The following is a 13,707-nucleotide window of genomic DNA, read 5'->3' as shown; positions in this document are numbered from 1 at the left end:
TGATTCTTTTCAATATTTTATTTCGGCTTTCATTTTAAGTCTCTAATTGCTTCTCTGATTATTTTGATTATTCCCTTTTTTTCCAAAGCACCCTCTTCTGCTTTTCTATCTTCAATCTGAGTCAAATTTTCTACTATACACCCGTTTGTCTGTTTCCACCAGGATTTTTCACGTCTGTGTATCTTGGTCTCTCTCGGCTGCTGGATCAGCTAACATCTTGGTGATATTCGCTTGTCTGGTCATCATTGAGAAAGGAGGTCCACGCATCGGGGGCGAGGGGGGTGGCATTTCCCCAGTGAGAATTCTCGGTGCTCTGGACATGAGGTGGGAACTCAGTTGTTAGGCCGAGGCTGCCCAGCCGCTGGAGTGGGAATGTCACTGTGTGACAGCACTGATGACTAGAACCTTGGATCCACCTCCGAGATTGTCAGTGGTCTTTAGAGAAAGGGGAAGGCCTTATCTTTGCTCCAGGGTAATGTCAGCCGCCTGTACCTGCCAGGTGTGTGCATGCGGGACTGGGGCGGTTAAAGGCGGTGGCGGGAAGCAGGTGGGTACTTACGACTCACCACTGGAGCTTGCCCGCTTTCCCTCAGGCTGCGTGACAGCCCTCATGCCTTGTCCTGGGCTCTCTAAGGTGTCCTCTCTCTGTTCACTTTCTCCCATGAGCCTTCTGGCGTCTGCATGCCTGTCAGCGCTCTCACCCTGCCTGGCACCCCCTTGCCCTGTTCTTAAGGCCCAGCTTTATTCCATGTGCACTTCCGCCCCTTTAATACAAAAGTCACGGCACAGGGCGCGTGTCCGGTTCATTTTTAAAGGTTAAAAAAACCACTCATTTACTGGTTCTTATCCCACAAGTATAGCAAAAGAACTGTAAATTCATGTAACATTGCCATTAAAATTATCTTTTATTGCTTAAAAAGTACACAAGTAATGTATAAAAACATGCTCCTTATAAAAATGTGACTACAAAAGCCTGTGGACTATAAGCGAAGTTGGCTTTTCTAATTAAACTTGCTAGATTTCATCTAACTAGATCTTTAAGTTTCATCTAATTAGATCTTTAACTGGGATTCTTTATAGGCGTGGCAAGGATTTCTTTGTTTGGGTGGAAAGTGTGCTAGGGTGAGTGAAACAGGAAAGTAGTAGATTTTGCCTTTTTAGAAAAGGAAAACCTGTAAGCTAAAATGTCAACCAGTAAGGGAAAGGATGACGGATTTACTGCCATGAAAAGTTGTCCCAGGACTGCAGCCAAGTTCAAATTCATAAGGCAACCCCTGAACCGCAGTCCTGTCTAAATTAAAAAGATAAGCAGCCTGATCACCGGACAGACAGACGCAGATAAGCAAATCCATTAGCAGTGGTCGGGGTCCCTCCCAGTTATCAGCAGCGGTCACTCCCTGGGAAGGGGGCGGAATCGAGTTGTCTCAGTGCCGCCCACCTGGAGTGGGGCCAGAGTGTGTCTTTGAGCTGTTTCCATTTGTCACCCAGCTTAGAGAGAGAGACGTCATCACCCCCCGTGGGGTGCTCTGGGAAGGTGATGGAGGAGTTAGCAGCATGGCCTGGAGTGGCTCTTGGTGGCAGGGCCAGCTGACACACACCGCTCAGGTTTCCAAGGAGCTGAGCCGTCCTTGCTCACTCAGGGCTGATGGCACTTGTGGCTAAATGCAGTGTAGCCAGGGCCCCGGGCCAGGTTCAGGGCAGGAAATAGAAGGCCACCTCCATCCCCAGGCAACAATGGTCTGCCTGCGTGATTGAAACTGGGGCCAGGGAGAGTGCGAAGGGACGTCTGTGGGGGGCGGGGTGGGTTATAACTGTCGACCAGCCACCGACCTGCCCCCATGTTCAAGTTTATCTGTGTGTAATATGGAGGTGATGCCCTTTATGCATCTCACTGGGGATTTACGAAAACAGCACTTCTGACAGGCCACTTGGGACCCATGGATGGAAGGTGGTATGTAAGTGCAGACGGTAAATGTGCTTGTGTGTGCGTGTGAGTGTGTATGTGTGTGCATGTGTTTTCAGCAGGCGCATAGGGGCACGTGGACCCTCCGGAAAACATTCTTAAGAGTCTGATCATAAATAGCGATAAAAACTAACACTGAGTGCCTGGATTCGTCTTTGGTTTTGTGCAGGTTTGTGGGGACCGTGTATGTAATTCTGACTTAGAACTGGTTTTTAAGTTACTGCTGTGATTCGTAATACTTAACAGGTGCTTGACCGTTTGAGATCGCGTAGCTGGGGATCGTTCCCAAATGCGTGCCAGCTTTCCCCGAAACTCCCAAATTAATTCGAGCACGGAGTTTACAAGGGGTGCAGTTGTTTCCAGCGGGAGCGGGTAGAAACCTGTTTTAAAAACAAAGTGTGAAGAGGACTCTCTCTTTCCCCCGGGGTTTGCTGTTTCCCAGGAGGCCTGAGTCTGTGGCTTGTACCTGTGTTCCGTTCGTTTAAGGCCAAGCCATTGACCTCGGCCCTCCCTAGAAGGTTATGAAATGTTGTTTTCTGTCACCGGGGGTCCTGAGGGAGTCTGTTGCGCTGGTCTTGGTTGATGGAACCTCTGGCTCTCCGGTGCATGTCGGTGTAGAGTAATTCCTGTGAGTCGGGGCGAATGGTGACTGCGGTAGAAAAACTTGTTTAATAGAACAAGTGATACACGTTAAAAAAATTAGAACAGTTACATAAAGGAAATGCAGAAAATAAAGATCCTCTGCAGGTCTCCTGCAGGATGTGCCATACTGGCATATACGGATATTTTAAGCAAAAATGGGATTCTCATGTATGTATTTGCTGTTTTGTGACCTGCTTTTGGGGTGAGGTCTTCACCTGTGGGTCTGGAAAGAGCATCATGGATCCTTAGGGTCCCTGGCCTGCAGCGGGGGACGGGGGTCCTTCTCTTTGGGCGTGAGAGGTGGTGGAATGAGGGCCTCGGGCCTGTGGTCAGCGCGCTCGTGAAAGGACTCTCCAGGCCGCTCCTCTCGGATGTCACGCCGCGTTCTCGGCTTCCTCGGCGCTCCCGTGTTTCGGCAGCGGCACGCGTCCCGGAACTGGGGAACACTTGCTGATTTTAGCTTTTGTGTGGATGACGAGCCTGTGGCCTCCCAGTCCCTTGGCACTCTGCCGTCTGCTCCGTCTGTCCTCTGGCCCCTTTTTTTCCCTGCAGACACCCCCTGATTGAGGCATAACTTACGTACAGTACAGCGCACAAGTCTTACAGCCACCGACTTAAATGTTGCGGACCCGTGTGCACAGGTGCGACGATCCCCGCACAGAACACGTCTGCACCATCCGGAAGTGGCTCTGCGTCCCTCCGAGCCAGTGCCCTTGACCCTGGATGATCATGTCATCCATTCTCACACCTGATTTATTTCATCGTGTTACTTCCCACCGAAAGACACTTTATGGGGTCGTCCCTGTATCCTGCTGTTTTGGGTCGAAATGCCCCTGCCCGAACTTCCTGGTCCACTCTCTTCAGGGTCCCTCCTGAGTAACCTCTTAGGCTCTGTCAACACCTCCTGGTCTGCACTGTCACTCCCGCTTGCCAGGCTCCTTCCAGAGCTTTCTTCACTCCAGAGCGGCCCTTACAGAACCGCCCTTGCCTCGGCTTCCCCAAATCGTATCCATCCTTCAAGGCTCTGCTCAAGGCCTGTTTCCTCCAAGAAGTCCTCCTGCTTTGCCAAAAGTTTTTCCAATTTCTTCGCCTCCCTCTTAACACCTTGACTTAATTGACACCAAGCGACTGTGTTTCTGCAGAGACTCGCGGCCACAGAAGCCCAGCCACTGTGCGGTTCCTACTTCTGCCCCCAGGAGACCACTATATCCTGCAGGAGTGGTTTTCCAAACCCTTTCTTTTCCCCCACTCGTGCGTTTTGGTGCTACCCCAGGTCTGCCACTCCCCAACCCCAGGTCCCCTCACGTCCCTTCGGCCCCCTCTCCTTCCCTGCTCTCGGCTCTTTGCCACCCAGCTCAGCCAAACCCTCTCCCGCAGGCCTCAGGTCCCACCTTGCTACCTGTTCAGATTTGACACCAAAATGCCCTGGGCCCAGGCTCTCCTCAGAGGGCAGGGGTTCATTCAGGAGAGAACTTGGAGCAGTGAGGATGGAATCCATCAGACATAGGAGGGCCGGAAGGGCCGGTGTGCCATACGACTTTACCCCATCCCACCCACATCCTTTGTGCCCAGCAGCTGGCGACTGTCCACTTTCTCCACTGTTCCAGTGGGTTTTAACCTTGCTCCCCCAGACTTCCGGGCTCCCCACGGCACAGATGAGTTCTGAGCTCCCAAGAGTCAAGGGGTTCATATGAGATCTGGCAGCTGAAGTGCTTCCCACAGGGTCTGCCCACAGTCGGCTCAGGAGAGGAGCTGACGTCACAGCCCGCAGCTCCTTCTCTGAGTCCCCTCAGTCAGGCCAGGTGAGTCGGGGGTCCCAAAAAGTGAAGTGGGGTGGTGGGGTGGGGGAGGGGGAGGGGTCCAGAAACCCTGCCAACGACAGTGAGCACAGGCCCTGGAGCTTTGGAACCAGGTCCAAGGCCCCACTCTGCACTGATACTGCGAGCCCCAGTCTCTTCGTCAGTGAAGTGGGCATCGCGACCCATCCCCCCCGAGGAATGTGAATACAAGCACATGTCAGATCACTTTGCAGGCGGGGACACGACCTGTGTGAGTTGGTAGAAGGGCCGGCAATGCAAGGTGTTGGCATCAACCTGCTTGGCCAAGTTTTAGTTTGGAAATGTCATCGCGCGTCTGAGTTGGCGTTTGGCAGGTGCAGCCCCCAGACGCAGAGTCGGGCTCTAGGCAGGATGCTTTCGTCAAGAGTCCTTTTGGCCGTAAGCGGACTGCGGGGGCCAGCTGCTTGCGTTTGTGTCTGGGATCTTAGACGCAGTGACTTTGGAAAGTGGCTTCATCACTCCAAGCCTCAGTTTACGTGTCTGTGCAGTGGGGATAACAGCCCCTTCTTCAGAGTTGCTGTGAAGGCAGAGGGTAATTTACATAAAAGTGGAGCACGGCGCCTGACACGGAGTGCTCCATAAACATCAGTGCTTTTATCATTTCCCAGTGTTACTCAGTAAGTGCTGAACGAATGAATGAATGAACAGCTGATGGTCTGGGTTTGGTCCCCGGGGATGCTAGTTTTGGTTGACCTCACAGATTGCAAAGACCTTGTCAGTTTACAATCTCTTATTTTTTATGCCTACAGCACCTGGTCTTCATAGGTGGTCTCCCATCCAAGTACTAACCAGGCCCGACCCTGCTTAGCTTCCGAGGTCAGATGGGATCGAGCTTGTTCAGGGTGGCGTGGCCGCAGACCCGGGGATGCTTTTCGATCTCTAGTATTTTCAGGCTGATTCCGTGTGACCTTGCTTAGGGAACTCGTTTGACTCAGTGTGTGGGAAAGGAATTGACGAAATTAAAACTCCTCTACCAGGGGTATGCGCGCCAACCACAGATGACAGCGGGACCTTGGGAGCAAACGCCCAGCTCCTGCGAGCCAGCAGGGGACTTCCCCCAAGTCCAGGCCAGGCTCCCATTTCTGTCCCCTTCAAGATAGGCCAACTTGACTTTGGTTTTATTCTCAAGCACAGTTCCTGGGTTCGTCCAGGCAGGACTGTTGCTGCTGTTGTGTGGATTGCTGGATGAGACAACGTGTAGACATTTTTCTGTGACGTAATGAGCAATATTGTATCTGCGGGTCCCTGACTTTCGCACCCTCATTTCAGACAGCTGTCAGGGCCAAGCCTGTGGGGCAGAGGCCAGTCTCACTGTTGTCACACACGCCCCCGTCTCAGACGCACAGGGCAGGGCGGAGAGTTCCATGGCTGCTATCTGGTCCTGCCTTTGCCGTGCACATACTGCGTGACCTTCACAAAGTCCCTTCCGCTCTCTGGGCTTCAGGTTCTCCATCTACAGAACATGCCGCCTAGGTCTCCGCAGTCCCTGTCTGTCTAAGAGCAGCAGAACGGTGTGAGTTTTGAGCCTGGGGTCGGAGTTCTGTGTGACCAGCACTTTGTGACTGTGGCCTCACGTGAGCAGCGTACGTTTTGTGGATTGAGCTCCTCTGTAAAGGGAAGATGATCAATAGCGATCTACCCCGTAGAGTTGTCGCAAGGTTTAAAGATATTACAAATGAAGTGCTTGCCATGGGGTCTGCCCACGGTCAGCTCAGAGAGGAGCCGACATCAGCTTGCAGCCCCTTCTCCGAGTCCCACGGCCAGGCGAGTGATTGCGTGTGCGTGTGTTTGTGTGTCGGTGTGTACGGAGCCTTAGCCTCTTCAGGGCACCGTGGGGAGATCTGGCCAGGGAGCCGCCCTGAGGACAAGGGCAGAGTTGGAGCTGGCATCTCACTCAGCAGAAGCCGTGGGTCACCGCACCGCCTGTCCCTAACTGCTACGTGTCCCCGTCTTTGGGGTGCTGAATGTCTTCATGGCTCCCTGACTAGTTTGGCTTGAAGAGGCACTAGCCAGCCCTGTCCCAGCCGGGAGATCACCGGGCTGCCGGCCCCAGGGAGGACAGAACCACTGAGCCACTGGGGCACTGGTGGGGCGGCCGCCTCAGGCAAGGGCTCGCAGCGGCAGGCCAGTGCGTTTGGAACTCGGGTCAGCTCTGCCCTCGGACTCCCCACCCCCGCCTCCCTGGACCCCACGGTGTTTGTTTCACAACTGGCCGCCCTGCTAAGTGATGCAGGAAGTGGGCCCCCGGGGAGCAGATACAGCCCAGCACAGCAGATAACCGGGCGAGGCTCTGGGAGCCTCTGGGGCCCGGGCAGGGGCGGAGATAAGCGGAAATGCCGGGCTTATCACGCCGCCTGAGCCCTGGAGAAATCACCCTGGCCGGCCAGCCCCCTCCGCCGCAGCGCCCCGGGCGCTCGGGCGTCTCCAGGCGGGGCGAGCACGGGCTGGCGCGGCCGCAGGATGAGGACTCCGTGCCCCCCTCCGGCGCCGCGCGGCCCGGGCGCCACAGGCCAGCAGCGGGCGTCGGGCTGCGCCCGGAGAGTTGCGGTAAGGACAGCTCCTGGCGGTCGCCTTTGAAGTCGGAGCTCGAGCAACACTGTGAGGATCGTGGGACTGAGGGAGCCTCGGTGACAATTGTCTCCTGGGCCTGGGCCCTCTTGGACCAGGAGCTCAGTTAGTGGGAGCTGTGGGTGGCGGGTCCAGCCCGGGGATGGTCAGCCTTCCCGCGAACGTGGGGGTGCTGTGGGCCCAGGCCCAGAGGGACTGGTTGGGAACCCCACGAGGCGTCCTGGGCTTCTGTGTCATCTCTGGTTTCCTTTCCTGAGGAAGCTCAGCATCAGGGAGGACATGTTTGCACCTTCTGAGCGCAAACATGCTTGCGGGGCCTGCAGGGGGGCGGCCGGGCAGGGCCAGGTGCCTGGCCCTGGCTGAGGACTGGGGAGATGCCCCTGCTGCCCCCTGCCCCAGCCACACTGAAGGGGCCGGGCGCATGCCATCCTGCTGGCCGGCCGTCTGGGCGGGCCGGCGAGTGCTAACCCCTGCTGGCTTGTACTCACCACGTGCCAGGCGCTGCAGGGAACAGCGCACTCATGAGGAGACCCAGGCCTGCGAGCCCTTCGCACGGGAGGGGAGCTGGGTTCAGAGGTTGGGGACGTGCCAGGTGTGTGCTGGCCCACACGCGCTTCGCGGAGGTAGATAAGTTCCTGTCTCCAACACACCTGGCCTCCACCGCTCAGAAGATTGTCACCAAATTCGATTTTGTTGGAACGAGAGCCTTCAAGGCCTGGTCTGTGTTGGCGCCCGCTGTGCCCTTGACCTCTGCAGACCCTGCTCCCGTTCCCCGCAGGCAGTCACGCCGGAGCCTCTTAGCTCTTTCTCTTGGTGTTTGCCTCCAGTTTCCTCATCAGTTTGAATGTTGTCCGTGGACTTCCTGTTAAGAGAAATGAAGGTTTAGCGCCCTCACCACCCCCACTTACCCTCCGCCATCCGGTCATAACTTCGTGAAGCGGGTCCGCGTCGTGGCATCATAGTGTGACCACCGTCATGTGAACGCTATTCACGGACATCAGTTACGTGCTTCGGTCTCATTCTTTCGTGGAAAAACTGTGACTTTCTTGGCGTCTCTAATTTCTTTCGTTTCCCTTCTGCCCTGTGCACCAGCATCATACTGGTGGCTACATCTGAGCATGCGCTGTGTGCTAGGCACTCTTCTTGGTGCCTTATAAACCTCAGCCACCCTCCCGACAACCCCAGGAAGTGTCATGTTGTTACTCTCCTGTGACAGCCCAGGGAGTGCAGGCTCGGAGAGGCTGAGTACACCGGCCACGGCTCTGCCTCCAGTAACTGGCACAGGCAGAAATTAAGTCCAGACAGTCCGACGCCAGGCCGCTTGCTCCTAACGTTTTATTACATCTTAATTACATGATATTGTATGCTGTGCCCCCCCCCAGTGTCCTCGCTTTTGGGGACTCTTCATCCTCCTGTTTCAGATTTGGGCCTGAGTCGAACCTGGAGCTAAGTTTTTTGTTTCGTCCCTCATTTTGCCGGAGCGTTCCTTAAAACAGCTTCCTTCGGAAGGGTGCGTACAGTTTTTACACCTTCGCAAGTCTTGAGGCTCTTCATCCCGTCCTCTGGCGACGGTGCGATGTCTTCAACATTCTTTCTAAATTTTTCAGCCAGCCTGTCTTCCGACATCCATTTCTTTTAGCATGAGGAGTCTGATGTCATTCTGGTTTCAGTCCTTTGGTGCGTGATTTTTTTTCTTTTAAATTTTGGGAAGCTTTTATAATCTCCCCTTTGCCTGTGACTCTCGCTGTGCCTGGCGCATAGGGGACAGTTGGGAAGAAGCCACATCAGCCCTCAGCTCCTGAACTCATTTCTCCTGTGGGTGAAAGGGATTAAAGCAGGTCCTCCTGGTCACCCCTTGCCAACAGAGACGCCTCGATTGAGGCTTCTTGTTGGCACATTCTGCGCTTTCTCCCAGGGGGCCCCAGCTTGCTTCTGGGCATGGTCACGGTTTCCTGCCCTGTTCCCATCTGACCGTTCTGGGAGGACCCAGCCGCCGCCCGTTCCGCAGGGCTCCCGATGGCCGTCCAGCCTCCTGCCTCTGCCGGAGCCTCCTTCCTTCATTCCGTCACACACCTGTGCTGAAGATCCCCCCATGTGCACTGGGCATGCTGGTGTCCCGGAGGATCGAGACAAGCCCGAGGGGCACTGTTCTGGCCTCAGGGAACTTGAAGGTGGTTTCAGAACAGTGGATGACACAGCAGTCACGTGTCCAGTAAACCAGCTGCCTTGCAATCACTCGTTACATCAGGGAGACCCGGTGCAAACCCTTTTGTACTTTAAATGATTAGCTTTTGGTAGTGGTCACGTGTCTGGGACATTCATTTGTTTCCTTTGGGTGCATGTGGACTTTCTTGATTCCTTACCAGGCTTCGTGAACCCAGGGCTTGCCTAGGTGCAGGTCACCCCGAGATCTGCATAGCAGCCATCGTAATGGAGCGGCCTGTGCTGCACACTGGTAACTCTTTCCTAGGGACTGGGTCTGTCTCTTTAGTCTGGCGGGGACTTTACAACGTCTGTAGGACAGACACTGGGTTGAGTATTAGACTGTCTGGGGTTTCTCTGGGCAGCTGCTTCCCAAAGTTTGATCCAGGGAACCCTGTTCCACAGGGAAGTGTTACACGGAGGTGTGGGGGGAACAGATGCCGGTGGCGGGCGAGGTCCAGCCGCGGTGCCCGTGAACCCCCGAGGGGCTGGAGCACAGCGTTCTCCAAGTCGCTTTTTCAAGCAGAGTTTGTGTGTTTGTTTTAAATCACAGTGAGTGACAACATCTGACAGCGAATGTAGCAACCCTCTCGTGAGCAGGCTCTGGGCCATTCTACCAATGACACCTAGGACTGTGCGCCCCGGAAGTGGGTCTGGATTTCTGCGTGGGCTGCCCCGGGCAACTGTCCCACAGACGGGTGGGCAGCGAGGGGCTGTGGTCCAGCTGCATTGCGTAGCAGGCACGCTGCGCTTAGGGGTCGCCTGGAGCTTAGAATAGCAAAAGCATCTGAAGGTGCTTTGGGATGTCCGATTGTCAGATCAGAGTTTATTCTCATAATTGCTCCCGTTCAGAGGGACACGATGTCCCCCTCCCTGATGCCAGCATCGACTGCAGCTGGACTCTCCTCGGGAGGCCGTGTGCCTGGCAGCCTTGGGCAGATTCCCACTCTGGCCTCGCTGTCTTTCTGGGAGGGCCTGGAAGAGAACGGTGGCCATCAGCAGTGCCCCGGCGGCCCAGGACCCTGTGGCACGCCCTCGCGGCCACCTCAGCGTCTGCTTGAGCATCTCTCCGTGTCTGCTTTATTTCATGTCGTCTCTGTAGAAGTTCTGTACGAACCAAGGGTTTCGAGGTGAAAACGCGTGGGAGTGTGGGCCCCCTGCTCCCCAGGCCGGCCTGTGTCTGTTTCGGTTCAGAGGTTGGGAGCCCAGTACCTTCGCGGTCACCAGTGGGGCCGGGGGCCACTGGCAAATGCGCCCCAGAGGGTTTAGTGAGGAACATGACCTGCGGGATGGCACTTGGCGAGTAGCCTAGGCCATTGTTCCTCACTCCTATTTTTAGATGCAAGTGACGAGTGACTGAGGACCTGGAGTGGGGAGGGCCCTGCAGACTCTCCCTACGGCAGCCTACACACTTGTTGGGGCATCGGCAAAGTAGGAGCCCCTCAAATTTGTTTTTAATTTGCAGAAGCATCACGTTTTTCGTGCTGGCAGAGGTCAGCCTGGCCTCACGTTTGTGACTGGTCTTCCCTTCTCTTGTGAATTGGCCGTGTGAGTGGCAGGTGGGACACCAGCTGCTCCTCGGTGCCTTGTGCCTCCCAAGGTCTCTCCCTGCCCAGGGACTCCCCAGGCCCTTTGTGGGGTCCGGCCTTCGGGCACTTCCCGTAAAAGTCTCCTTTCTTCTACCCTTTAATTTCAGCTGCGCCAACTCCCGCCTGCCCTGGGTGAATTCTTAAAATATTTGCCTATCAGCACCCTCTCAGAGAGGAATGGCCAATGCTGCTGTGATGTCAGAGGGGCCCCAAGGAGAAGGGCCTGGGCCAGACCCAGCCTGTCACTCATGGCGCACGGCAGGGTGGGAGATAAGCAAAGGCAGAGGCTCAAAGAGGGCCTGCCTGGTCCCCTGGGCTCCCTGAGCGACCCGGCCGTCCCTGCGGGTGGCACTGGGGGCGAGGCTGTGAACCACCAGGAGCAATGAACTTGCAGACGCCACAGCCCAAGTGAGAACCGGGCCTCGGCGGCTCTTCTGACCCCTCGCCCTTGTCAAGCCCGCACCAGGATGTCAGGAGCCGCCAAGGACGGTGTGGGGGCCCGGGGACTGTCGGTGTCGGGCAAGGCCTGCCTCACCACCATGGACAAGAAGCTTAACGTGCTGAACGAGAAGGTTGACAAACTCTTGCATTTCCAAGAAGACGTCACGGAGAAGCTGCAGTGTGTGTACCGAGGCATGGGCGACCTGGAGCAGGGTCTGCACCGGCTGGAGGCCTCCCGGGGCCCCGGCCCGGCTGGGGCAGACCACCCTCCTCCAGGCGATACGCAGGCCGGGTGGCCGGAGGTCCTGGAGCTGGTGACGGCTGTGCGGCAGGATGCTGCCCAGCACGGTGCGAGGCTTGAAGCCCTCCTCAGGATGGTGGTGGCTGTGGACAAGGCCATAGCTTTGGTGGGGGCTGTGTTCCAGAACTCGAAGGTGGTGGACTTCATCATGCAAGGGAGCCCTTGGAGGACAGGAGGCCTGGCCGACGCCGAGGGCCCCGCGGAGGTTGGTTCTCGCCTCCCTGCCCGGTGCCCGTCTGGCTGGACGGGCGGCCCAGGGTCCCAGGTGGGGAGGCCAGGCGGCGTGTCTCAGAAGAGTTCGGGGCTGTCGTCCCCTCTTGTTCCTTGACCCGTTGATGGGGAAAAGGAGACAGAGCCTTAAAGGTCACAGGTGGCTTTCCAGACAGGGCACTGTCTTTCAGGGAGAGGAGGCGGTGTCTTGGGGACCGTGTGGCCTTGGGCAGCTCCAGGGCACCTGGAAGTGGAGGACAAACAGGCCCTGAGGGAGAAGAAGACCGTGGAGCTTCCAGGACATCCAGCGACTTCCCTTTACTCCCCTCTGTCCCTTCACATGTCGGGTGGGACACAGGTGGGGACCGGTTTATCCTGACAGAGCCCGCATTCAGAAACCCGGCCCCCCTCTTCCTGTCCCCAGCCTTGTGCGCTGTCCCAGAGTGGGTGGAGTGTGCAGCTGCCCGTGGAGACTAGTGTTGACAGTGACCCATGGGGGACACAGGCCAGGCCGCAGCCGGAGCCTGGGGGTGGGGTGTGACATTTCTGGGAGCTGCTGTTCCCAAAGGTTGCATAATCAAACCCGCTGGCTAATGGAAGTTTGGCTGGGGTGGGGGTGTTTGTGTGCGTGTGTGTGAGGTGTGTAGAGGCAACACTCTGTTTGGGGACAGCTAAGGGTCAGCCACTTAGCAACACTCAGATGGCCTGAGGTCACTGACTAGGTGGATCCCTGTTACCCACCAGCCTCTGCAGGAGAAAAGCTGGGGTCCTCAGGAGCTTGTCCTTGGCTGTGCAGGCCGCCAAGCCCGCTTCCCCTCCCCACCGCAGCCTGGCCAGCTCACCCAGCTGACCTCTTCCCCTCCCTGCCCTGCAGCTTCTGGAGCGGAGCTCGTCCCTCCGCCCCGGCTCCCTGTGAGTCTGGCCTACGAGAGAGATGGGACCTAAGGGTCTCGCCCCCGATAATCCCCCCTCAGCCTTTAAAAAGGGAATTCACCTCGTATCTGCGTGTGGTGACGAACATCCCTGTGGAGAGAGGGCACGGTCTCCCCCTCCATCCGCCAGCCCCTAAGAGCAGCCTTCCTCCTGCGCTCGGAGGTGCCGGTTTCCTGTGAAGCCTTCCAGAAATAGTCTGTTTATCTGGAGCACTCCGGGGCGCACACCACCCTCTTCGTTTTATTTTAACTCAATTATCATTCACATTCTGGACTCGATTTTTTTTTCAACTTAATATATTCTGGACATTATTTCACATTTACACCTAGAAAGCATCTCGTTCTTCTTTGTAACGTTGCAGATTGCTTGGGGCGGTGTCTTAATTTCTTAACCAGTCCCACATCACTGTTGGTTTATATTGTTTCTCATTTTTAGCTGTTAGTAAACGATGCAGTGAATATTCATAGAAGTGTGGTTTTACCTGTAGAATACCCTCATAGCAGCGGCGACGTCAAGCCAAAGGGTAAATTGTGTAATAGAAAAAGCCAAACCGACCTTCAGAGAAGTTACTGTAATTTGGCGTCCTGTCCATAGCATGGACAGGCTAGTTGCCTCCGCTTTTGCTAACAAAGCAGATTATCCAACTTTTGGATTCTTTGCCTGTTTGGTGCATGAAAACTGAAATCTTATTGTGCATGCATGCGCGGGTGCATGTGTGTGTCTTAACATCTTAGTATAAAAGTTTTCAAGCGTTTGTAAAAATAGAGATTAGCATAATAAACCCTGTGAGCCCCATAACTGGAGGCCAGGTTTCCCCATCCATTTCCCTGTCTCCAGATTCTTTTGAAACAAATCCGAGATATTGGATCATTTGTTCCATAGACATTTCAGCAGTTACATCTAAAAGAGAAAGGCTCTCTTAGCTATTATCGTACCTATAAAGTAAACAGAAACTTTGTATTACCAAAGTCAACGTTCAAATTTTCCTGAAGCATCTTCTCTTTTTTTTTCCTTTATAGT

The 13,707-nt window shown here is 55.5% G+C and overlaps 1 protein-coding gene and 1 non-coding gene across 7 annotated transcripts in view; one reads left to right on the top strand and one right to left on the bottom strand.

The window, feature by feature from the left end:
- The window catches only part of MYLK3 (myosin light chain kinase 3), a 44,657-nt gene that overhangs the window by 2,228 nt on the left and 28,722 nt on the right, over window positions 1-13,707 (top strand). The window contains exon 1 of one of the 6 annotated variants that reach the window (XM_039880783.1): window positions 8,405-11,749. The exons of the other annotated variants lie outside the window; for them this stretch is intronic. Within the exon in view, the coding sequence (XP_039736717.1) occupies window positions 11,270-11,749 (480 nt within the window). The 5' untranslated portion in view covers window positions 8,405-11,269. Of the gene's footprint in view, window positions 1-8,404; window positions 11,750-13,707 lie in introns of those variants that run through there. 6 annotated transcript variants of the gene reach the window in all.
- On the bottom strand, window positions 5,184-5,302 carry LOC120617428 (5S ribosomal RNA). The gene has a single exon (XR_005656909.1). It is a non-coding gene; the product is annotated as a 5S ribosomal RNA (ribosomal RNA).

Source organism: Pteropus medius, unplaced genomic scaffold (assembly GCF_902729225.1).
Source record: "Pteropus medius unplaced genomic scaffold, Ma_sr-lr_union100, whole genome shotgun sequence".
NCBI classification, from domain to species: domain Eukaryota; kingdom Metazoa; phylum Chordata; class Mammalia; order Chiroptera; family Pteropodidae; genus Pteropus; species Pteropus medius.
Note: the sequence above shows the minus strand (reverse complement) of the source record. Positions and strands in the feature narration are given on the sequence as shown.